Source organism: Carassius gibelio, chromosome B7 (genome assembly GCF_023724105.1).
Source record: "Carassius gibelio isolate Cgi1373 ecotype wild population from Czech Republic chromosome B7, carGib1.2-hapl.c, whole genome shotgun sequence".
Lineage (NCBI taxonomy): Eukaryota > Metazoa > Chordata > Actinopteri > Cypriniformes > Cyprinidae > Carassius > Carassius gibelio.
In genome coordinates this window covers 19334424-19357620 of record NC_068402.1, presented here as the reverse complement: position 1 = coordinate 19357620, position 23197 = coordinate 19334424, and the positions used below count along the sequence as shown (strand labels likewise).

General features: G+C 39.6%; 1 protein-coding gene across 1 annotated transcript in view; it reads left to right on the top strand.

Annotated features, from left to right (window-relative positions):
* otog (otogelin) overlaps nucleotides 1-23197 on the top strand; it is a 37896-nt gene that overhangs the window by 12050 nt on the left and 2649 nt on the right. Inside the window, exons 18-54 of the mRNA XM_052559937.1 lie at nucleotides 16-140; nucleotides 227-439; nucleotides 845-1010; nucleotides 2311-2385; nucleotides 2587-2630; nucleotides 2741-2906; nucleotides 8716-8823; nucleotides 9165-9303; nucleotides 9399-9533; nucleotides 11320-11463; nucleotides 11624-11743; nucleotides 12243-12359; nucleotides 12456-12612; nucleotides 12828-12854; nucleotides 12951-13118; nucleotides 13326-13604; nucleotides 13698-13815; nucleotides 13909-13988; nucleotides 14292-16690; nucleotides 16834-17011; nucleotides 17117-17265; nucleotides 17383-17472; nucleotides 17640-17826; nucleotides 17954-18174; nucleotides 18271-18409; nucleotides 18522-18710; nucleotides 18798-19007; nucleotides 20014-20118; nucleotides 20218-20322; nucleotides 20584-20685; nucleotides 20962-21060; nucleotides 21276-21316; nucleotides 21436-21511; nucleotides 21607-21785; nucleotides 21861-21965; nucleotides 22345-22464; nucleotides 22757-22802. Of these exons, the coding sequence (XP_052415897.1) occupies nucleotides 16-140; nucleotides 227-439; nucleotides 845-1010; nucleotides 2311-2385; nucleotides 2587-2630; nucleotides 2741-2906; nucleotides 8716-8823; nucleotides 9165-9303; nucleotides 9399-9533; nucleotides 11320-11463; nucleotides 11624-11743; nucleotides 12243-12359; nucleotides 12456-12612; nucleotides 12828-12854; nucleotides 12951-13118; nucleotides 13326-13604; nucleotides 13698-13815; nucleotides 13909-13988; nucleotides 14292-16690; nucleotides 16834-17011; nucleotides 17117-17265; nucleotides 17383-17472; nucleotides 17640-17826; nucleotides 17954-18174; nucleotides 18271-18409; nucleotides 18522-18710; nucleotides 18798-19007; nucleotides 20014-20118; nucleotides 20218-20322; nucleotides 20584-20685; nucleotides 20962-21060; nucleotides 21276-21316; nucleotides 21436-21511; nucleotides 21607-21785; nucleotides 21861-21965; nucleotides 22345-22464; nucleotides 22757-22802 (7121 nt within the window). The remainder of the gene's footprint in view (nucleotides 1-15; nucleotides 141-226; nucleotides 440-844; nucleotides 1011-2310; nucleotides 2386-2586; nucleotides 2631-2740; nucleotides 2907-8715; nucleotides 8824-9164; nucleotides 9304-9398; nucleotides 9534-11319; nucleotides 11464-11623; nucleotides 11744-12242; nucleotides 12360-12455; nucleotides 12613-12827; nucleotides 12855-12950; nucleotides 13119-13325; nucleotides 13605-13697; nucleotides 13816-13908; nucleotides 13989-14291; nucleotides 16691-16833; nucleotides 17012-17116; nucleotides 17266-17382; nucleotides 17473-17639; nucleotides 17827-17953; nucleotides 18175-18270; nucleotides 18410-18521; nucleotides 18711-18797; nucleotides 19008-20013; nucleotides 20119-20217; nucleotides 20323-20583; nucleotides 20686-20961; nucleotides 21061-21275; nucleotides 21317-21435; nucleotides 21512-21606; nucleotides 21786-21860; nucleotides 21966-22344; nucleotides 22465-22756; nucleotides 22803-23197) is intronic.

The following is a 23197-nucleotide window of genomic DNA, read 5'->3' as shown; positions in this document are numbered from 1 at the left end:
GATGTGTTACTCTAGCGCACCCTCTGGCATGATTGAAAGCACACCATACTTGTTTGGAAATGCATGGCGTGTGTCTTCAGCATGTGTGCCGCGGCCCAGCTTACCCCAGCTGGACCCTTGTGACACACACCAGCAAGCAGGTGACACATTCACCTCCAAACCTTTTTAAGCTTTAGGTTTTTTAAGGGGATCTGTAATGCTTGAATGTCTGTTTGTGTGATGCCAGCCGCATATGCAGTGGAGAAGTGTGATGTGCTGACGCAAGAAGTGTTTTCTGCCTGTCATGAGTACGTAAGTCCGGTGGGTTTCCAGCTACAGTGTCGCGCAGACGTCTGCAGATGTGGAGCACCGTGCCTTTGCTCCATCCTCGCTCACTACGCCCGCACCTGCAGGAGACACGGGATCATCATTGAGTTCCGATCACAGCTGCCTGAGTGCGGTCAGTCTGACACTTACACATGCATTCACCACCATGCAAAAGTTCAGGGTCAGTAAGATTTTGTAATGTCCAATGTGAAAGAAGCGTCATTTACTCACCAGGTCGATCAAAATACAGGAAAAATAATATTGTGAAAAACGAATAAAAAATAAAATGACAGTTATCTATTTTAATTTATCCTGCGATGGCAAAGTTGAATTTTCAGTGTCACATGATCTTTCAGAAATCATTCAAACATGTTGATTCAGTGCTCAAGAAACCTTTCTTCTTGTCAATGCTGAAACCAGTTTTGCTATTTGTGAAAATCACGATTTTTTGTGATTTTATAATGAATAGAAAGTTAAAGTTTCCTGTATATGAAAGTAAACATGTATATGCATGTGGCCTATGTGTATGTTTTTGCAGCCATCACGTGTCCGTCTTCTATGGAGTATGGAGTCTGTGTGTCGTCATGTCAGCGTCGCTGCCTGTTTCTGTCTCTCCCTCAGCCGTGTGGCGAAGAGTGTGAGGAGGGTTGCGTGTGCCCAAAAGGAACATACTTCAACATGCATACACACACCTGCGTGCCACGGTAAAAATTCAAATATAGTCGTATGGACTGCTTTATGGTGCATTATAGTGCTTTTTTGGAGCTTAGCAGACAATCACTATGAACTGCTTTTAAAATTCTTCTTTTTGTTTGGAAGGTAATTAAAATAACTTTTAAAACAGTGCTTATCCATTATATTTGCTGCATAGTTAGAACTGAATGGAGATCCAAATGAAAGTGCATGAGGATCTAATTTTGTCAGTCAAAAACTCAATGCTATATAAACAGCTTCCATCCAACACTTCAACTCCACCATTCTTCTATTCACAGTGTCAAGAATTATGAAACTAACTGCTACGAAGTTCTGAAAAATAAGCTAAATCAACACCCTCCTAATTTTGTAACATTAGCTCTGTGACTCAGACCTAGATTGAGTTATTTAGTGTGTGTGAGAGTTATTTGCAGTCCTCAGTCAAGCAGGCTGTAAAATGTTATGGACCTGACAACCTCAGGTGTTGTATAACGCTTTTAGCCTCCTCACCCTCACATGGGTTCACTTCCCTTAAATGTCCCGTGTCCCACTGCCACATACTCAGTGTGTGCTAAAGTTACAGCACTCATGCTGGCAGAGGCTGAGAGAAAGTCAGGGACGTGATAGTGGCCTCATACTCTACTACAGACTCAACCGCTGCACTGTGGCCTGAAGTCTCTCAATTCTAACCCAACTACTGCACTAACTCAACTCTCTAAAACAGCTCAGAGAGATTGTATTGTCTCATACTGTAGGTCATATGAGCTGAAACTAGCCATCATCCTCACTCCTTACATCTGTACAGTAAACATCTTGTGGTTGGCTGCGCTGTTATGCAGTTTTGTGGCTTTCAGCGTTAGGTTAAGAAGACATTGTGTTAGTTAACTAAATTGTATAGAATTAAAATCTGCATCCCAAATGATGCATTATACGCTATGCACTCATACACTATGTACTTATGCACTCAACCATGTAGTGTATGAATTATATACGATTATTTTGTCATTCATAATCGGAGTCTGATAGCCCCTCCCCCTTCGCTACATAATTAAAGCTGTGACAGTTGAGTGTGTGAAGTGTCCAACATTCCACACTTCTTTTTTTTTGGTTAAAAGCATCATCCGGGTTTTTAAAGTGCACTTTTTCTTTTTTGAAGTTTCAGTGTGAACGCACTACTCACATTATTTATTCTTCAAAACGTCTTAGAATAGTGCTTAAGTACGCGATTTGGGATGCACCTTCAGTTATATTTTCTCCTTGCATAATTTATTGATTCAGAGTCAGATACTTTTCTAATATTTTGTGATACAGGAGTGAATGTCCATGCAGTTTTCTTGGTGCTGACTATTCTCCTGGAGATGTGATCTTGACATCATCTGGTGTACAGTAAGATTGTCTTATTCACTCATATTAAATGTCACCACACTGTCAAACTCTCCATCATATCACATTCCCAATGAAAGCTATTTTTTCAGTTTTTTATCAGTATATATTGGCTTGGTAAAGATATCACAGCAGCCCAGTACAAAAGACTCTCTACTTTACATCAGTTAAAATCTTTTATCTTTATTTCTTTTACCTCAACAGAATTTGCCAAGATGGAAAACTTGTTTCCCAGAGCTCAGTTATTGGTGAGTGTTGTATTTCCGCATCCTGCTGTAGTTTATCTATGTGAAACTCTTTGAATATCTGTAGTGTTTGCAGTTGGTTTGAGTTCAGTGTGTGTTCTCTCCTCTTTCAGATACCCTGTGTCCACCAGGGCAGTTTTATGAGGACTGTGAGAACCGAGTAGACGGCCACACGGCCAATAAAGGTCTAGCCTGTGAACAGACCTGTGAATCGTATTTGCTCAACCTCACCTGCTCCACCCATGAGCCTTGTGTGCCTGGCTGTGTCTGTCCCGCAGGGTGAGTAAGGTCTTTGTTGTCTTCATTCTGTTTTCACTTACAAAAACATACTATGGTAGACTATTAATTTATTTACCAGTGGCAGCTGGAGCCTCGCAATATTTACAAATGGCAGTAGGCAAGAGACAATATTATAAACGCTAAACTCAATGTGTTACAAAAGACTTATTTCAAACACTGTCAGTTCAAAGGTTTGGGATAAGTAGCTACAATATGTTTTAGCAACACTTTTATAATGTTACAAAAGATTTGGTCAAAATTCACTTTAGGGCCCAGTTCTCTCCCTATTAATAAACCATTAACCATGACTCTTGCCTCAGTGAACTCCTAGTTTGCTGCTTATTAATAGTTATTAAGGTAGTTGTTAGGCTTTGGTATAGGGTATGATTATGGTCATGCAGAATATGTGCATTATAATTACCAATACACTGCCAGTATGTTAATAATAGGCATGCTAATAAGCAACTAGTTAATAGTGAGATTGAGTCCCTATCCTAAAGTGTAACCAAAGATTTTTATTTAAAAATGCTGCTGTTGTTTTGAACTTTCTATTCACAGAGCAACAAGAGTTATAATAAAAAAGCAGCATATCAACATTTTAAAATATTTTATGAAGACTGAAGTAATATCTGTTGACAATTCAGCTTTGCCATCAAAATAAATGACATTTTAAAGTATATAAAAATGGAAAATAATTACTTTACATTTTAATAATATTTCCCAATATTGTTTTACTGAATTACTGGCTATTTGGTGCAAAGTCGTGCCGATTTGAGAGCTCACCCAATCACCACATAGAGAAAACGGTCTTCCAGACAGGACAAAAAAAAAACCTAGATTAAAAACAAGCATGTCCAATAAACAGTCAAAAGGGACTCAAAATGACAAGTTTAGAGCCTCCAATTAACAAAGATTTTTTCTCCATTAAAATGAAAGATACAAGTACTATCTACATAGCGGATTCCTTGCTTTAGTTCGATTTGTGTCCATTGACACACATATTTATAAAAAAGATAGTATATATTAAAAATAAAGTATAATATATAGATACATAAAGATAAAAATTAATTGAGCAAATTCATGCTTATATGGGTTTATGATGTGATTTATTGTGAAGGCACTTAAAAGTTTACCTTTGTATTATGATGGCATGTCCAAAAAACATGGGGCTATCACGGTGCTTTTTGTAAGTGTGCTCCTGCCATTTACTACTCTCGGTTGGATGTTTTTGCAGTAATTTTACTGAGTTTTAATGTGATTGCTTTTGGTTTCATTTATTCAATGGTTTCCAAATGCAAATGCACTTTTACCAAACTCCCGAAATGTTCCTGAGTATGTTTATTCTTGGTGTGTATTGGTAGTTTTATTTTTATATATTTAAAAGGTTAGATGTTTCCGTGTTTGTGTGTGATGTAGAGGATTTAGTAGGTGAATGGCTGTATGTGTACAGTATTTACTTGTGTGATGGGGCAGTGATCCATGGCTAAGCTCAGTGGGTGGAATCGCCCGAGTAGCGTCAGGAACTACTCATTTCCATTACACATGCATTCATACAGTAGGATTTTTTTTTAGCTTATCTGTGTCACATAATGTTCCTAATCAAATTCCATTCAAATATTTCCTCCACATAATTAAAAACCTTCCAAGCAAAGTAGTGTAGATTATCAGAAGCACACATACTCCAGGCGCTCTTTCACGGACAGATGAGATTCTGCTCTACATGTTGAGGTCTCACTCGGATGGTGTCTGCCGGAGCAGGTGATGATGTGGATACAGATCAGTTAAAGGGTCTCCGCTGACTCAGTGGGAACCTTTGCTGCTGTCGACGGCAGGTGAAAAGAGTTCTTTGTCGCTCAACTCCACTTCCCCCTCTTTTCTCCCCTTCGCGTCACGTTCCCACTAAGGGGGCCTCAGAGAGCACGACTCTTGCTCTATAGATGGATTTTTGTCATCTGATACATTTAATGCCAGTGTCTACACAAGCAAACGGAGGTTAAGTGCCATATCACAAGCTTAACTTCCTAAAGCCATCCTCAGCCATAACAGCATGATAAGACTTCGTCTCAGTTATCCTTTTACCAACCTCAGCAAGAGAGTCTGGGAATATTTTTTTTTATATTATTTGTGAGAACTTTTCTCAGCTCACTTTTTGTTCGTGACACATTTGATTTGGTTGCTGCATATTTGAGTGTGTGCTAAATGTTTCTTCTCTGTGATTAATTGCTGTTGATTTTTTCTTTTTTCTCTTTTGCACTTCTGAATGATTTTATAGTTATTTTTACATTTGTGGTTAGGTTGAGTATAACACTTGGTTTGTGAATCCTCAGACAATCCCAACGCTGAATTACAAAGGCAATCTAATACTCTCAGTACAAAGTGAAAAACTCTCATGAAAATTCATCGGCCATGTAGTGAAAGGGCTGTGAGGTCACGGATGTATCTTGAGAGCAACTCGAGTCTCTACTGCACACAGAGGGGATGTGACATTTTAGATGGCTGTGTGTGTGGGATTCACCTTCTTCTGACTTATTGACCTTTTAAACAGAAAAACATTAGTCAAGAGCATCATGGGAAAGAAATATCATGGCTGAGATTCTGTCATGAGTGTTTAATAAATTCCTGCAACTCGATAGTTTGGCATCTGGGCTGGTGTAAATATGGCACAAAGGCCCCTTATGCCACTATGTGAAGTAGTGATGAGATTATTGATAAGTCTGGAAATGATAAATGTGCTATACATGTGGTCTAATATCATTAGGGTTGAGTGGTATAGTAACAGCAGGATGCTGAATATGGGATAGAAATGAACAAAAGCAATATCCACAATGGGTGGCAAACTCATATTACACAGCAAAAAAAAAAAAAAAAGTACAAATATCTAAATGATCTTAAATCACAAAAAATTTATTTAATAAGTAAAATGACAAAATAAACTATACAAATTAATTGCATTTATACTTAAATGTTTTTTTTCTGTTGAATTAATGTTGTTTTAACTACTTTTTTAATGTATATTTGTTCTTTTTTTAATTTTTTTTTTTTTCAGAAAACAAGATGTTATATCTTGTGTAATCTAGCATCTCAAATGTATCAAGATTTAATAGTTTAGACATTTTACCTGTGATTTCACCTATTTAGCTAAATCCAAAAAGAGATGCAGAAGGAATGCATTGCTGATTGTCAGTTTTCTATAATGTGTACATCTGAAAGCCCCAAGAGTGACTGTAAAAGGCAGAATGTAACGTATTTGATTGTTTGCCCGAGACTTCTGATGCTCTAGACCTTTTTCAGGGACTTTCCAGCAGCCATACTCTTTTACACACAGACACATACATACACAGTCACAGCCCGTCTCATTCAGAGCGCAGTGTCTCACTAGAAACAGTATAATGTGTGTGTGTGTGTGTTAGCTGTGTTTGATACGTGAGCTAGACCTTACAAGTGGGTTGAATTCCTCAGTGCACCTGTTCATGCCCAGAAAATTAGTCCACTAATTATTAAAGATAGGATTTTTTTTCTTTCTATTATTAAACATTATCACATCTCTCAGGTGTGCTTCTACTTTGGAGTCTTGTACTAAAGTTCTCACATTTCTCACTTTAGTTTATAATCTGATGAAACGTGTGTTGATGCATGTGAATGTGACAAATTAGTTGGCTAACAATGCTTTTAGGAAACGCACCTCACATCGGCTAGTGGCCGCAGAGTGGATTTTTTTTCTGTAACTTGAATTGTCAAAGTTTGTTAAAGATTTTTCAGTTTGGGGTGACACAATTTCTGGGTGAAAATGCAGTGAGTACCATTGTATAGCATAGAACCTCAACTGTGGCATCTCGGACCCAGTCAGATGCATTACACCTGAGAAGAAGTAGAGGTCATCTGCACTGATCCCTGACCTTAACCTTTAACCCTAAACCTGACCTTAACCCTAAGAGAGAAAACAATTGTTCAGAAAACATTGGTATTCACACAAGCCAAAGGTCTATAGCATAGCACAGCACAGCAAGAGCATAGATACATAAAGATGCCTTTCTTTTCTTGTAGTTTTCTTTCTTTTCTTTCCATCTTGACAAATGAAAATGTGCTGATTTTGAAGTATGGACTACAGGAATGTCTTTAAGCAGCTTATCAGTTATTTGATCCAGCTGTGCACCTGTTTACTGCGTAAATAAGCATCGCTGCCATTAACCACTTTGCTTGGGGGTGGAGGAGGGGGTAATTACTCGCTCTCATTAGTGCAGGAATTCCCCAGCTCACAAAAACACTCCTATACCTGCTGCTCCCATGAGGGACGGGGTATCAGCATCACCCTTAGCTTAATGGACAAGAGAGAAACGGTGAGGAGTGTGCTTTGATTTTTTTTTTTTTTTTTTTTTGTGCACTTCCAGTTTTGACTTTGAACTAACCTAGTTTGAACTGAATTGTCTGCTAGACCTCTTCCGAGTTTCTGTTTTCAGTTCTTTAAAAATAGATTATGTAGACTGTTTTAATCATTAGATGTATTTTTTTAAATATGTTGTTGACAGGGAGAAGGTATTGAAAGGAGTGAACATATTTGATTCTCAGCAAAAACATACAAGTTGAACATTTGTTCAATGGTATTCAATATATGAGAGTGTGGCAAGTAGCTTGCTTGGAGAAAGTTTGTGTGTTTGTAGGGTCTGTTTGATAATAATTATCAGCATGCAATAATTTATGTGTTGTGTGAGAGGTCTGGGTTTGTGCAAGGATGTTAATGCAGCTGGTGTATGTCAAACCATGCACATACAGTAAAAACTCCACATATCGACATCAAACTGAGCCTTTGGCTGGAATATTACCTGTGCCACCATTAACCCTCAACCAGAAACATCAAAATCTTAAACTATTTGCTGGAGTTAAAAGAAACAAGCAACCTAGGCTGTGTGTGCACTGAATATTGTCTCCTCTGAAATCAATGATTCTTTCTCGATGGACTGACTGTTTGAATTCAGAATACTCAGTATTGAATAATCACTTCAGCTCATTTTCTGTCCAATTTTCAATCTAGTAGAATAAAGAGAAGTTGACAGCAATCTCATATTCATGAAATTCTACCTAATCAATTGTACTCAATATAACATAAGTCCTTTCAGTTTACTCTTTACACGCAATGGCTTTTTTTTTATAGTCATTTGAAAACAATTATTATAATTATGCACACAAAACCTCCTTTTCAGTATTTTTGTAATGTTATCTCTGAGTTTTCGTTTGGGTCATGGTTTTATTTTCTCAAGTCTGCTTTGTACAGAGAAAGAGAGCAATGTCATTGATGCTTGACAATAATTGCTGAGCAATGGAGTATGTGGTTGTTTAGTTATGGATCCATCTCTTTGTCTCTTAATTAATGCATGCAGAACAGGAGCAGGTGATCACGCATTCTTTGATGGCAGTAAGTGATCCAGCGTTCTGGCTGTGGGATAAAGAGAGCTGTTAACGCCTGTCTATCTGGGGTGTAAGTTTACTCAGTTCTAACAGACAGTGTGCTGGGAACTCTCAGAGACCCTCAGGCCAATGGAAATGATTCACTGCAATATTACAAGATCTTTATCAGAGAGAGAGAAGCTCTTTGGATCTGTGAGAATGAGAATAGGCTGCTTTTCTCATGTCACCAGTCTGATTTTTCTTTCATCGCACCACCCATCCAAATATTCTTGTCTCAGGCAGAATCTCTTGCATTATTCTTGCATGGCATACTTGCATGCACAAACAAACTCACACATGCATCCTGTGTGCTGTTTTAGTACAGTATGTTCACAGGCACGATGCACTGTGCATGTGTGTATTGCAGGCTCCTCAAGCATGGTGATGAATGTTTCGAGCCACATGCATGTCCGTGTTTGTGGAAAGGGAAAGAATATTATCCAGGCGACAGAGTCTCATCCCCCTGCCATCAATGGTGAGTTTACAATAACTCACATTCTGTGCATTCATTTCTATGTGAATAGTCAGTTTTCTATATTCGATCTTTACATACCACCAGAAATATTATATAAAATAAGAATATGTTGTCACTTGAAGTTTGGTACTTCATTGTTTTAGGTTATGAATATGAGGAAACGTATGCATAACAATGTGATTTTCCAATGTTTTACAGGTATTATTGTAGCAAATCGGTAGAGACATAAAATGTCACTGAAAATCTGCCCAAACCTATTAACTTAGCATCTCTCTAGCGAAAAGGGAAGAGAGAAAATGTGCAGTGAAACTATCTCAGGTCTGAATGTTATTATTTTGCAGTGTGTGTCAGCACGGCACGTTTCAGTGTGAGTTCCGCCCATGTCCTTCAATGTGCACGGCTTATGGAGATCGACACTACCGAACATTTGATGGCTTCCTGTTTGATTATATTGGTGTATGCAAGGTGTACTTGGTCAAGGTGAACTTTTAGCAACAGATCCAGATATTCCCATATCTCATATTCTTTTAAACCTGTATTGTTGTTGACTGCTAATGTGTGCTCCTGTGTGTTAGAGCTCATTAGATGAAATGATGACTGTGACCTCAGAGAATGTTGACTGCTTTGAGAGTGGTGTGATCTGCAGGAAATCTCTCCTCATCTCCTTTGGACACTCCTTCATCGTGTTTGATGATGACACCGGCAAACCTGTGAGTGAGCTTTTCTCTTTCTGTTTAGCACCATAAAATAGTGTAATTATGCCTGAATTTAAATAAAAAAAAAAATGCCTACAGCTGTCACCGAATACATTTAATGTGTCCCAACCATATTCTGCTCATTCCTGTAAATCCTTGGGTGGGAGTTAATATACTTCGGCAGAATATCTACAGGTGCTGATCATATAATTAGAATATCATCAAAAAGTTTATTTCACTAATTCCATTCAAAAAGTGAAACTTTGAAACTTGTATATTATATTCATTCATTACACACAGACTGATATATTTCAAATGTTTATTTATTTTAATTTTGATGGTTATAACTGACAACTAAGGAAAATCCCAAATTCAGTATTTCAGAGAATTTGAATATTGTGAAAAGGTTCAATATTGAAGACACCTGGTGCCACACTCTAATCAGCTAATTAACTCAAAACACCTGCAAAGCCTTTAAATGGTCTCTCAGTCTAGTTCTGTAGGCTACACAATCATGGGGAAGACTGCTGACTTGACAGTTGTCTAAAAGTTGACCATTGACACCTTGCACAAGGAGGGCAGGACACAAAAGGTAATTGCAAAAGAGGCTGGCTGTTCAAAGAGCTCTGTGTCTGAGCACATTAATAGAGAGGCGAAGGGAAGAAAAAGATGTGGTAGAAAAAAGTGTACAAGCAATAGGGATAACCGCCGCTGGAGAGGACTGTGAAACAAAACCCATTCAAAAATGTGGGGTAGATTGACAAAGAGTGGACTGCAGCTTCAAGAACCACTACGTACAGACGTATGCAAGACATGGGTTTCAGCTGTCACATTCCTTGTGTCAAGCCACTCTTGAACAACAGACAGCGTCAGAAGCGCCTCACTTCAAAAAGGACTGGACTGCTGCTGAGTGGTCCAAAGTTATGTTCTCTGATGAAAGTAAATTTTGCATTTCCTTTGGAAATCAGGGTCCCAGAGGAAGAGAGGAGAGGCACAATCCACATTGCTTGAGGTCCAGTGTAAAGTTTCCACAGTCAGTGATGGTTTGGGGTGCCATGTCATCTGCTGGTGTTGGTCCACTGTGTTTTCTAAGGTCCAAGGTCAACGCAGCCATATACCAGGAAGTTTTAGTTTTCTTAATTGGCCAGCAAACTCGCCTGACCTTAACCCAATAGAAAATCTATGGGGTATTGTGAAGAGTAAGATGTTAAATGCCAGACCCAATAATGCAGAAGAGCTGAAGGCCAGTATAAGAGCAACCTGGGCTCTCATAACACCTGAGCAGTGCCACAGACTGATCAACTCCATGCCACGCCGCATTGCTGCAGTAATTCAGGCAAAAGGAGGCCCAACTAAGTATTGAGTGCTGTACATGCTCATACTTTTCATTTTCATACTTTTTAGTTGGCCAAGATTTCTAAAAATCCTTTCTTTGTATTGGTCTTAAGTAATATTCTAGTTTTCTGAGATACTGAATTTGGGATTTTCCTTAGTTGTCAGTTATAATCATCAAAATTAAAGAAATAAACATTTGAAATATATCAGTCTGTGTGTAATGAATGAATATAATATACAAGTTTCACTTTTTGAATGGAATTAGTGAAATCAACTTTTTGATGATATTCTAATTATATGACCAGCACATGTATTTTGTTGCATCATACTGTTTGTCATAATGCATCATAGTGGTGAGGGTGTTGCATCTGCAGTCTTCTGTTACTCGAAACACTGGTTTGGTGTGAAACCACTGAGGTACTCTAACAACCGTTGATTATATTCTGCGGATTTATTTCACATGCAGAACCCATCAAGTGTGATCGACAGGCAGAAAGTATATATCTGGCAAGCAGGATACTATACCATTGTGCATCTGCTTGGAGAAGACCTTACAGTGCTGTGGGACAGAAAAACCACTGTACATATACAAGCTGGGCCACGCTGGCAGGTAAAAAAGAAAAAAACAACAACAACACACACACACAAAGAAGATGTAACTGATTCTTGACTCTGCAGTAAGTGTAAACTTTAGTAGTTTTGCGAAACGGTCATTTGCAGATCAGTTTTGATTACAGGTGTGTATTTGTGTGTTTTTGACTATATTCTAGGGCAAGCTAACCGGTCTTTGTGGGAACTTTGATCAGAAGACAGCGAATGAGATGAGAACACCAGAGAACATTGACTCATCAACACCACAGGAGTTTGGCAACAGCTGGACAGCGGCAGAGGCATGTCACACAGATAAACACTACCAGTCAAATGTTTGGAATAGTTAGGACTTTTTAAGCTTTTGAAAAAATTATTTTATGCTTACCCAGGTTGCATTTATTTGATCAAAATAATAATGTAATTTAAATACAGTAAATACAGTACTATTGTGAAATTGACATTTAAATCCCAGCCGAATTACTACAATTCTAAATACCTTTTCTATTTTAATATATTTAAAAATGTAAGTTATTCCTTTGATGGCTTCAAATAGAAATTAGTTGTTTTATATTGTACTTTTACTGTTTAAAGCCTCTGTGAGTGATTTTTCAAAAACATTAGAAAATCTTATTTATTCCAAACTTTTACAAGTAGCGTATGCACAATTTTATCTTTTTCTCTTTGCTAGGTGGCTAAACATTGTGTTTTTGCCCTTCAGATTGTCTAAAATGTGGCGGTAGACTTGTGATCAAACTCTTTACACTGAAAGTGTCTGTTTGTGTGTGAATGTCCCATTAGTGTGTGAACAGTGCTGATATAAGGCACCCCTGCAATCTGAATCCTCTTCGAGAGCCTTTTGCAAAAAGACAGTGTGGGATTTTGCTCAGTGAAGTGTTCCAAGTCTGCCACCCTGTGGTAAGCTGATCACCGATAACAGTATTCACACCGAGTCAGAATGTACATGTGAGTGGGAGAGTGTTTCTGTGTTTAAAGGTGTTTGATGCTCTGTAGGTAGATGTCACATGGTTCTATATGAACTGCCTGGTGGACACCTGTGGCTGCAACCGTGGAGGAGACTGTGAGTGTTTCTGCACCAGTGTTGCAGCATATGCTCACCGCTGCTGCCAAAAGGGCGTCACCATCGATTGGCGCTCCCCTTCTGTCTGCCGTGAGTGACACCTCAGCCCAGTCATATTCCTAGAATCAATCATTGTGATAATAATCAATAACTGGGTATACAACGGTGAATGAACATTCTTGTAAAAGATAACGAAAGTCTGGAGGAAGAAGGAACTGGGTGATCTACATTAGTTTAGTTTTTCATCACATGACTGGTTTTTATAGTACTGTATGATTAGTTACACTATCTTCTTCCTCTTACAGCTTATGACTGTGAATACTACAACAAAGGTACATCCGTAGTTTTAATGATAATAATATTTGTATTTGTCTGAGAAGTTTTTCATTTTGACAGTTGTGTGTGTGTGGAAATGCACGTCTGCATAGCTTTAGGGAAAGGCCCACTGAAGCTATTGACCTACAGAGAGAGAGGAACACTGTTGGCAGCCAATAAGACAAGTGGACTGGTGTTCCCAAAAAGAGAATTGAGGAGCACTGATGAGATCCTGACATTGTTCATGATGACACCAGGCATCAGCAAAGCCAGACCACATGGTCAGTCAGACAGACAAAAGCACACAATCAGAATAAAAATGATAAAGTCACTTTTGTAAATATACAGTAAATACTAAAACATACACATTTCAAACCAAATCTAAACATTTTGAAGCAAAGATCTCCTACTTCAGATGTATTATATTATTTTATATATATACTGTGTATATGTTGCTTTTTTTAATGAGTATGTTGTTAATGCTGCAGACACATCTCTGGTGTCATTTGAGGCGGCAGACAGACCCAACTACTTCTTAAAAGCAGAGCGCAGTGGCCAGCTGAGACTGCAGAAGTGGGAAGAAGCTGAAGCATTTTGGGATGCAGCTACATTTGTTCTTCACAGAGACACCTGGATATCAAGTTTTGATTCGCTAGAGTCTCTGGCAAAGCCAGGGTTTTTTCTGCATTTCATGTTGTCCAGACTCCAACTCATGAAATACAGTCACTCCGATCGGTACCGCCGAGCTACTCTTTTCAAACTGACAGGTCAGCATGTGGCTACATATGCGCACGACCTTGCTTATAATCACACAGAAATATCATGACTTGCTTTTTTCAAATCTTTTTTTTTTTCTACAGGGGGCATACCCCACTATCCAATGGGTCCTCGATGTCAGTGGCAGTATGAATCATGTGTGAGTCCGTGCTTCAGGACATGCAGTGACCCATCAGGTCTGAGCTGTGCAAGTATCCTGAAGTAAGAGCAGACCCCCACACATTTGTTTTCTGCCAATATTTACAAGAATCTAAATTGTGTAAAGTGACATGGCTGACATGCACCTTTCTGTAGGGTTGAGGGATGCCTGCCTCAGTGTCCAAGTCACATGGTTCTAGACGAGGTCACTCACAGATGTGTCTTTATGGAGGACTGTAAGCTACTATTTGTGTTTGTACACCGCTAGTGTAAAATAAAATCACTGACATTTTTCATTTGAATGGGGTAAATGATAGGTTGGGATTTACTTCCACAATTATTTTCATATTATTTGACTAAGGCAGCTTATGTTACCTTTCAGTTACAGTTTCGTAAATTCTATTTTAACCAGCACTAATGCAAACCGTCTTTTTTTTTTCCAAGCTCCAGTTTATCTAGCTTAAAGTAACACAGTTCGCTATATCAGTTAAGATTAGATATTTTGTGCAGTATCTAATAAATGCTGTATTTGTGTTTAGGCATTAAGCCTGCTGTTGCTCCCCCATTCACTTCACCCAGTACTGCAATATCATCAACATCTTCCTCAGAGTATTCCACCTTGAGTGGTCCAGCAGTTTCTATATCACTCACTTCTTCAACAGTGTCAGGGTCTAGCACCACTGCTTTCACACCTACAGCACACATGCCAAGCTCTGCCAAGCTTACATCTTCTCCTATCAGACCTGGAGTGGTGGAAACCATTACCACATTAACAACATCCACTTCTTTCTCCCCAAGCCCACTGGCTTCCACTGAGAGAACCACTAAAGCACCAAGCATCACCCACAGTTCCACTTCTTCCACCACAGTGCACACTAGCCCAGTGTCTCTCTCAGAAGCTCTCTCAGAGACCTCTACAACAAGCAAGCCAACAGAGTCTTTGACACTTCTCACACGTACCACAGCTATCCCCTCACTGTCGACTTTTAGTCCCGTTCTGTCATCTACCTCAAGTAAAGAGCCGACCATGCCTATGCTTCCAGTCTCAGCCAGCATAAGCTCCACAGATGCCACTTCCCCAACAGTCAAAGTGTCCTCTCCCCTCACCTCTAGTACCGAGACCCCCAGAATCACAGAGGCCTTTATATCTACTCAAAAGACCACAACACCCTCTGTGACTTCTAGTGGCAGTACACAGTTTCCTGCTGAAATCATCAGCACAACAAAGTCCACCTCACCATCAACTACAACATCTATATTAGAGTCCAGTACCTCTATCGCCACAGAAAAAATGTCCTTTCCAACATCTTTACACACAGTGAAGACCCCAGAGAGCACCTCTGAAACACATGGGACTTTGGACATCACTACCACTTCCACTTCCTCTACAGATATTGACACTTCAACCACTCACATTGCAGTAAAAACCACAAGTTCTGCTTTTCCAACACCAACTTCCACTCAAATTACACCTTTTATTCCTTCAACATCAACCTCAGAGCAACCCGAAACTTCAAAAACAACAGTGTCTGTGCCTACAGCCGCTCCAGCAGCCTTCATCACCACAGTGTCCTCTCAAGCTCCTGCATTTGTGCCAACAGAAACCACAGCAAAAATAACCTATCAACCAACATCTGTTATATATCCTTATCCTGATGTTCCAACAACTGATATTACATTACAGACGGACTGGAGAGTAATCCAAACCACCTCAACTCCATCACCAGAAACAACCCAAACCAGTGCCAGGATAGCAGAGACACCACTTACCACCTACACCAGCATCCCATTCACCTCAGCACCTACAGAAGAAACATCAACACTGCTTACATCACATGTGTCACCTACTGACAAGACAACTTCTAGAGATGCCTCTGCTTCTACTACACTGGGCCCTACGGAGTCTCACTGGGGTTTAGTTTCCACCACTGCTCTCTTTTCAGACAAAGTCAGCACATCACCAGTTCATCCTCCTTATTCTTTGACAACTACAACCACCACATCTGCAATGCCTGAGATTTCTCCAGCTTCACCATCCATACTTACAATGGCAACATCAGTAACTCAAGCTCCAACAAAAACCACAGAAACAATGATCACTTCTGTGACACCTCTGCTAACGTCTACTGCAGCTGAGGAAGAGATTATTTCTACCACTCAAACGTCCACAGCTAGACCTTTGAGCATTCATTCTGTCACTGAGACAACTAGGGTTTCTCTTGACACAGATAGAGCTGTGCTGTCAACCACTGCGACAACCCAGACATCAGCACTGGTCCATGAGTCCTCCAGCACCTTTCCTTCCACAATGTCTCCAGAATTCACAACCCGTGTCACACCAGTCCTGACCTCACAGGTGGCTGGGGCTACGACACTACGAGAAACTCCACGAGTTGTGGCCACAACCAGCATCTCACCTCCAACTAGGAATGCAACAGCATTGAGAACACCTACAACCACTTCTACAGATAAAGTGACCACTGTTTCCATAGACAGAACTTCTTCTAGTATGCCTGTTGCTACTTCTAGCACACTTCCAACACACATTCCTGACATCTCTGAATACACCTTTGGATTTACAGAGTACACCACTGAAACTGGTCTGACAACAACACTGCTTTCATCAATTGGAACAACCCCAGTGCCTAGTGTGGCATCAGTTTTTACCCAGACTACCATTTCCACACATCCGCCTACTTCCTCTACTGTCGCTGAGAGTAGTCCTGTAACCACTGCAAGTGCATCTACTGAGCACCCTCTGGTGGATGAACGTACCACAGGCACCGCTATGCCACCTGCTCCAGACACTGCCCAAACAACACTGAGTTCATCTGTGATGACCAGCCTGCCCTACACGATAGAAACAGAGCACTGGATGACGAGCCAGATGCATGCAGTTTCAAAAACTACTGCTCTCGAGCCAAGCAGAGCATGCACTGTAAGTCAATTAGAAAATACTTTTATATAGAGTTAGCTGTCTTTAATTATGTGGTGGTATGAACAAATGTTTACATATATTTGGATAACCAAAATCAGCTATTACATGCTAAACTAAATAATATGATGTTTATGTGTCTGTAGTCTCCATATTCAGAGATTGTGGATGAATGTACAAAGCTTATTTGTGTCAGTGGCCAGTTGCTCCTCTTCAATAAGTCCCAGAGCTGCCCATATGATCCTACACCTCCAAACTGTGGTCTGCTTGGCTTTGCTATACTGGTCAATGGTGATAAGTGTTGTCCACGATGGGACTGTCCATGTGAGTAACACCTGCATGATATACATTACTATGATCTTTTCTATTTTGTCATTTGTAGAATTACTGAATGTTTATTACAATGTATATATTTCTTTTGGCATGTAGGTCGTTGTTCAGTGTTTCCTGATCTTAATCTGATCACATTTGATGGGAAAAGTGTTGCAATTTATAAAGCTGCTTTATATGTGGTGGCTCAGCTTCCCAATGAGACTGTCAGCATCCTTGTACAAGAGTGTTCTGGAGCAGATGACACTGTGAGATATGCACAACTGTTTCAACTAACCTTCAGGATAGCTCCTCACAACTCTAGTGCTCTTTATGTGTAATAAAAATAAAATTCAAAGTGATAATATCATTCTATTTGCTTCCAGCTTGTGTGGAACTTTACCAATTTGTGTCTGGCTGCTTTAAACATTACTCACAAATCCAACGAAGTGCTCATCAATCGTCTGGAGAGACGTGTGAGTATCCATCGTTTGCAATTCTTGAAATAACATTTGTAGTGGTAATAGAATATAAAAAGAGGTTTAAATAAATCTTATATAAAATATATATGTAATCAATCTTTCAATCATAAATATATGATTGAAAGAGGTTCAAAATATACAATGGATTGTTTTTTTTCTAGCTATATGTGAACTCCAGGTATGCAAAGCCACGTTTTAAGAAATTTGGTTTTGAGATTCTGGACACAGGAAACATGTATCTAATCCGAAGTCCAGCTGGTCTGAAGATCCAGTGGTTCCACACTACAGGCATGATGGTGATTGAGATGGACAGCTACAACAACAGACTCCTCACAATGGGCTTGTGTGGTACGAAACCAATAACCACAGATTATACATACTGGAAAAATGATCATGTTGTATTTTAATGCCATCCACTTTCTTCGTGTTCCTCACTCTCCACCGCTCTCATCTTTCTCTTTTTCACCTTGTCCAGGTAGTTGTGATGGTAATCCTCTGAATGATCTGACTCTGTCTAACGGTACAGTTGTGCCTGAGCAAGAGGATCCGGCCGTGTTTATCGATAGCTGGCAGATTCCCAACACCACCAGCTACGTCAGTCACAGCAGACGGAGGGAGGCCAACTGCACCACGGGCGACTGCTCCCAGTGCATTAGCATGCTGAGCAACCGTACCTTCACCATCTGCCATCCTTACGTACGGCACACAACATGCACATGCCAACAATACCAAACCTGCAAAACACACCTGTGACTATTGACTACATTTCCTGAATGCTTTTTTGCACTGCAGGTCCCTCCAGCAATGTTCTGTGAGATGTGGGTCAGAGATGTGGAGTATGTGAATAATCCGTGTGTTGCTTTGGCTGCTTATGCTGCTTCCTGCCACAAATTCAACATCTGCATGGAATGGAGGAGCTCTGATTTCTGCCGTATGTAGTTAGCAAGGCATATCAACACAGCTTTAAGTGACAATGATTTCCACAGATGTATATGGTGTTAAATGCCATTCATTGGTATGTTCTCTAATGTTTTCCTGTGTAGCATTCATGTGCCCAGAAAATCTGCGGTACCAAGCATGTCTGCCTGCCTGCACTGCTCCATCTTGCCCAAACCAAGAGTTTGAGTTTGTCCCAGAGCAATGCACAGGCCTTTCAGAGGGCTGTGTGTGTCCAGAGGGAACTCTATTACACCGACCCTATTCAGCCCTATGCATTCCACCCAGCAAGTGTGGTATGCTCCTTGTCTGTTTCTCTCTCTTTTTAAAGGCTTTAGCCCTTGTTATTAATTTACTCAAGTTACGATATGTTGATATTGCAGCATGTACTGATAGTTTTGGAACCCCACGTGCTCTTGGGGAGGTTTGGAAAGCCTCACTGGATGGCTGCTGCATGTACAAGTGTGAAAACGACAGCATAGTGCCAGTGGAGTATAACTGCAGTAACATCCCTCAGCCAGTCTGCATGCGTACAGGAGAGATTACAGTCAACCTGGCAGATGACAGCAGCTGCTGCCCTCAGAAAGCCTGTGGTTTGTTACACAATCATTTCACACGTATTTACTGAAGGCAGAGTGAGTAGGCATATGTAAAAATAAACTGTTTACATCCATCAAGTTAAAATAAGACGATGTCGCTTTAATTTTTTTGTGTTTATGTCAGTAGATTTTCTCTGAAAACATTCTGGGGTTGACTACATCTAAAATGAAAATTGTGATACTGCCCAACGCTATTTGACATTGTATTGGCTAATGCATATAACTGTAACTCATATATTAATGTATTAAATGTACTATTTTACCATTACTTAATTATTTTAGATACTTAAAGGGATAGTTCATTAAAAAATGAAAACGTAGTCACCCTTATGTTGTTCCAAACCTGTATAAGTTTCTTTCAACTGTTGAACATAAAAGAAGGAATTTAACAGAATACTGGTAATCAAACGGTTAATGGTCCCGATTGACTTCCATAGTATTTCAGAAGTCTTGGGGAATTCGTGGTCTAATGGTTAGCGATTTGGACTCATAATCCAATGGTTGCGAGTTTGAGTCACAGTCTGGCAGGAATTGTAGGTGGGGGGAGTGAATGTCCAGTGCTCTGTCCACACTCAATACCATGACTTAGGTGCCCATGAGCAAGGCATCAAACCCCCAACTGCTCCCCGGCCCTGCAGCATAAATGATGCCCACTGCTCCAGGTGTGTGTTCATGGTGTGTGTGTGTTCAATGCTGTGTGTGTGCACTTTGGATGGGTTATGCAGAGCACGAATTCTAAGTATGGGTCACCATACTTGGCTGAATGTCACTACGCTTTCACTTTTCTTTCCCTTCTATGGAAGTCAATGGGGTCCAACATCTGTTTGGTTCTTCAAAAGTCTTTATTATTAAAAAATTATAATTATTATTATTATAATTATTATATATTTAGTGTTTAACATGAGAAACGTATACAGGTTTGGAATGACATAAGGGTGAGAAAATGATGACAAAATGTTCATTTCTGAAGTGAACTATTCCTTAAATCATTTTGTGACAGTTTGTAACCAGAGCATGTGTAAGGCGGCTCCTATGGATTGTAAATACGGGGAGAAGTTGGTGTCATATCATAGGCAGGACTCCTGCTGCCCAGAATACTTATGTGGTGAGTTTGGACATATTTTGTGTCTAAGCTTGTGTCTGTGAGTTTGTATACTTGTGCATGCATTCAAATTCATTTATGTTTATTGTTTGTTTTTGTTAGAGTGTGATCCTGATCAGTGTGTCTTGGACATTCCTGTGTGTCGTGAGGATCAGACATTGATCGCCACTCGTGCTGAAGGCAGCTGCTGTTTGGCACACATCTGCAGTAAGTCATGACAATTTATGTTAAAATCATGTTGTTCCAATCCCATATGACTGACATTCTTCCATTGAATAAAAAGAGAGAAATTGTTAGGACTTTGTACTGTAACACTATATTATACAATATAGTTATTTTGTATATTAAATAGTAAATAGTAAGTTATATTTCGGGTAAATTCTTCCTTGAAAATTAATTTCCACCCTGTCATCATTATTTGATTTCAGCCTACCTAATGATTTTTTTGTGTGTTTTTTATTGTGTTAGTGTGTGACAAATGTTCTGAGGCAGCTCCGGTGTGTCAGGATGGAGAACTGTTGATTGTGGACACAAACAGCACAGAGCGCTGCTGTCCAGTTTATCACTGCTGTGAGTACAAACACATGATTAAACATACCAACATTCACATTTTCATTCACAGTTGTGAGCTTATGGTAAGCCTGTTACAGTAAAAAAAAAAAAATATTTTTAACATCAACCATTATCCGCAGAAGAACGAGTAGTCTAAACTTGCATGTATGTAAATGAACAGTCACATAAAGGTTGACAAACTTCAAGCTCCACAAAAAGAAATACCTTCAAAACACCAACTTAACTGAAACAGTGAACTGTTATTGTAACTGTGTTGTGTGTATATGTATGCAGTGTGTGAGACGTCTCGATGCTTAGACATCACATGTCCAGTTGGCATGGCCGTAATTTCCACAAGGATTCAAGATCAGTGTTGCCCATCACAGACATGTGGTAAGCCCCCAACCTAATGACAATGTACTCTAAGTCGAAGTACTTACTGTACATTAGATTGTCTTTGTTCATGTGATATCATTGTGAGGGTAAGTCAGTCTGTTTGTGTATTGCTTGTCTATGTTTGTGAGTGTCTGTGAATGTGTGCTAAAGAAACAGAATGTGAATCTGTATTAAATGTTTCTGATAAAGAATAAAGCACCTCTCTCTCTTAGAATGTGCATGTGAGAAAGTCCTTCGGCCTAAATGTGCTCTGGTGAGTCACTATAAACAACCTTGTATTTTTTGCATATATTTATTATTCCATTATCTTTCTTGCTCTTGTATGACTTGTTGGTTCACATCTGATATCAGATGTATTGTATTGTGTTGTAGGGGGAAAGTATGCAGTTAGACAGAGCATTTCTGTCCGATCCTGAAAACCGGTGTGCCTGCAAACGATTCTTTTGTGGTGAGAACAAACACGTCTGTTTGAAATTCTCTGAAGATACATGAGAAAATGTATGTACTGTATGTGAACATTTCTGTGCGTGTGTGTTTTCGTAGTGAGAGAGGCAGTGTGTGTAGATGGTGAACGGGGAGTGATGCGGCCGGGGCAGACACTGGTGGAGCATCGTGATCAGGGTGTGTGTTACACCACACAGTGCACACACACACTGGACTCTGCCACAGGTTTCTATCTCCTCAGAGCCACTGGCACTAACTGCACTGCACGCTGCCAGCCTGTGAGTATTCCAACTGTACAAAACACACACAAGCCAAACACAAGATACCTCCTAATGGTGTTATGTGTTCTCCAGAACCAGATATACATCCCTCCTAAAGACCCCAGCAGCTGCTGTGGAATGTGTAAGAACATTTCTTGCCTGATCCAGAGTGAGAATGGATCTGTAACTATGTACAAGGTGATGGTCTCCTCCACTCAAAACCCTGTACAAAAGTTGCACAGAACTAAATGGCTTTATCACTTATTTAAATTAGTTTTTGCGGAAATTATGATACATTTTTTAAATATTTTTTGGTGAAATTTATTTGAAATAGTTACGTTTGTAATATTACACAGTAAATGTCAATGCTGTCACTTTTGACTAATTTTATGCATCCTTGCAGAATGAGATATTATATACAAACATGTTGTTCTGAAGCCATTATTAAATTAAAAAATTTAATTGAAATATTTTTTACCCCATATTTTTCTGACAACTCTCTTGCAGCAATGTGTCCCTATTGAGTTTGTTCTGCTGTGATGTAAATGTAGAGTGTTTTGTGTGTTTCCCTCTCCAGCCAGGACGCAGCTGGGTGTCTGACTGCATGCACTATGACTGTACAGACACTCTGTCAGGACCTGTGCTCGTCTCGCACCCTTACAGCTGTCCGCCCTTCAACGAAACTGAGTGCATGAAGGTAAATTCTGTCTTCTTGATAAACATAAACCTAAATAATACATGAAGGTACAGGTAAGATACACACAAACACATGTACGTGACAGAGTGACGTGACTACACTATAAAAAAAACTAATACATAATGCGTTTATGAAACCTTTCTGGTCTTGATTCAGTGATTAAGCAGTGGTTCCATAATATACTGACACCTTCCTTCATGACAAGATATATAAAACAATAACTACTGTAATAAACATTTAGCAAAATTGTCTGAACCCTGCTACATTTTTCAAAATGGTCATCTTGTCTTAGATTGGGGGCACCGTTGTGAGCTACATGGATGGGTGCTGCAAGACATGTGAGTACTGAGGATACATTCCGTTGTTTTGCTCTTGTTATTACAAGAAACATACAGGTAACGTTGACATTCAAAAGCTCCATCTGTTTCTTCCACAAGTTTTTGCACTCAATATGTATGAATGAAAGCAACAAACAGGACCTTTGTTCTGTACCATCAAGGTAAAGAGCAAAATTCATAGACCTAAGATAAAAACAATAAATCCTGGGAACAATCGAGAATTGTTTAAAAGCACTGACATGCACACAACAGCAAAAAGTTCATTTCTTGCATCAGGCTGAGTGTAACGTTCTGTAACAATCTCTCCAGGCGCTGCGAGCTCCCTGTTCCCCTTCTCTGTTAGCCCTTTGAAACCCACAGTTAGCACAAACTGTGAACAAGGTACCTGATACTAA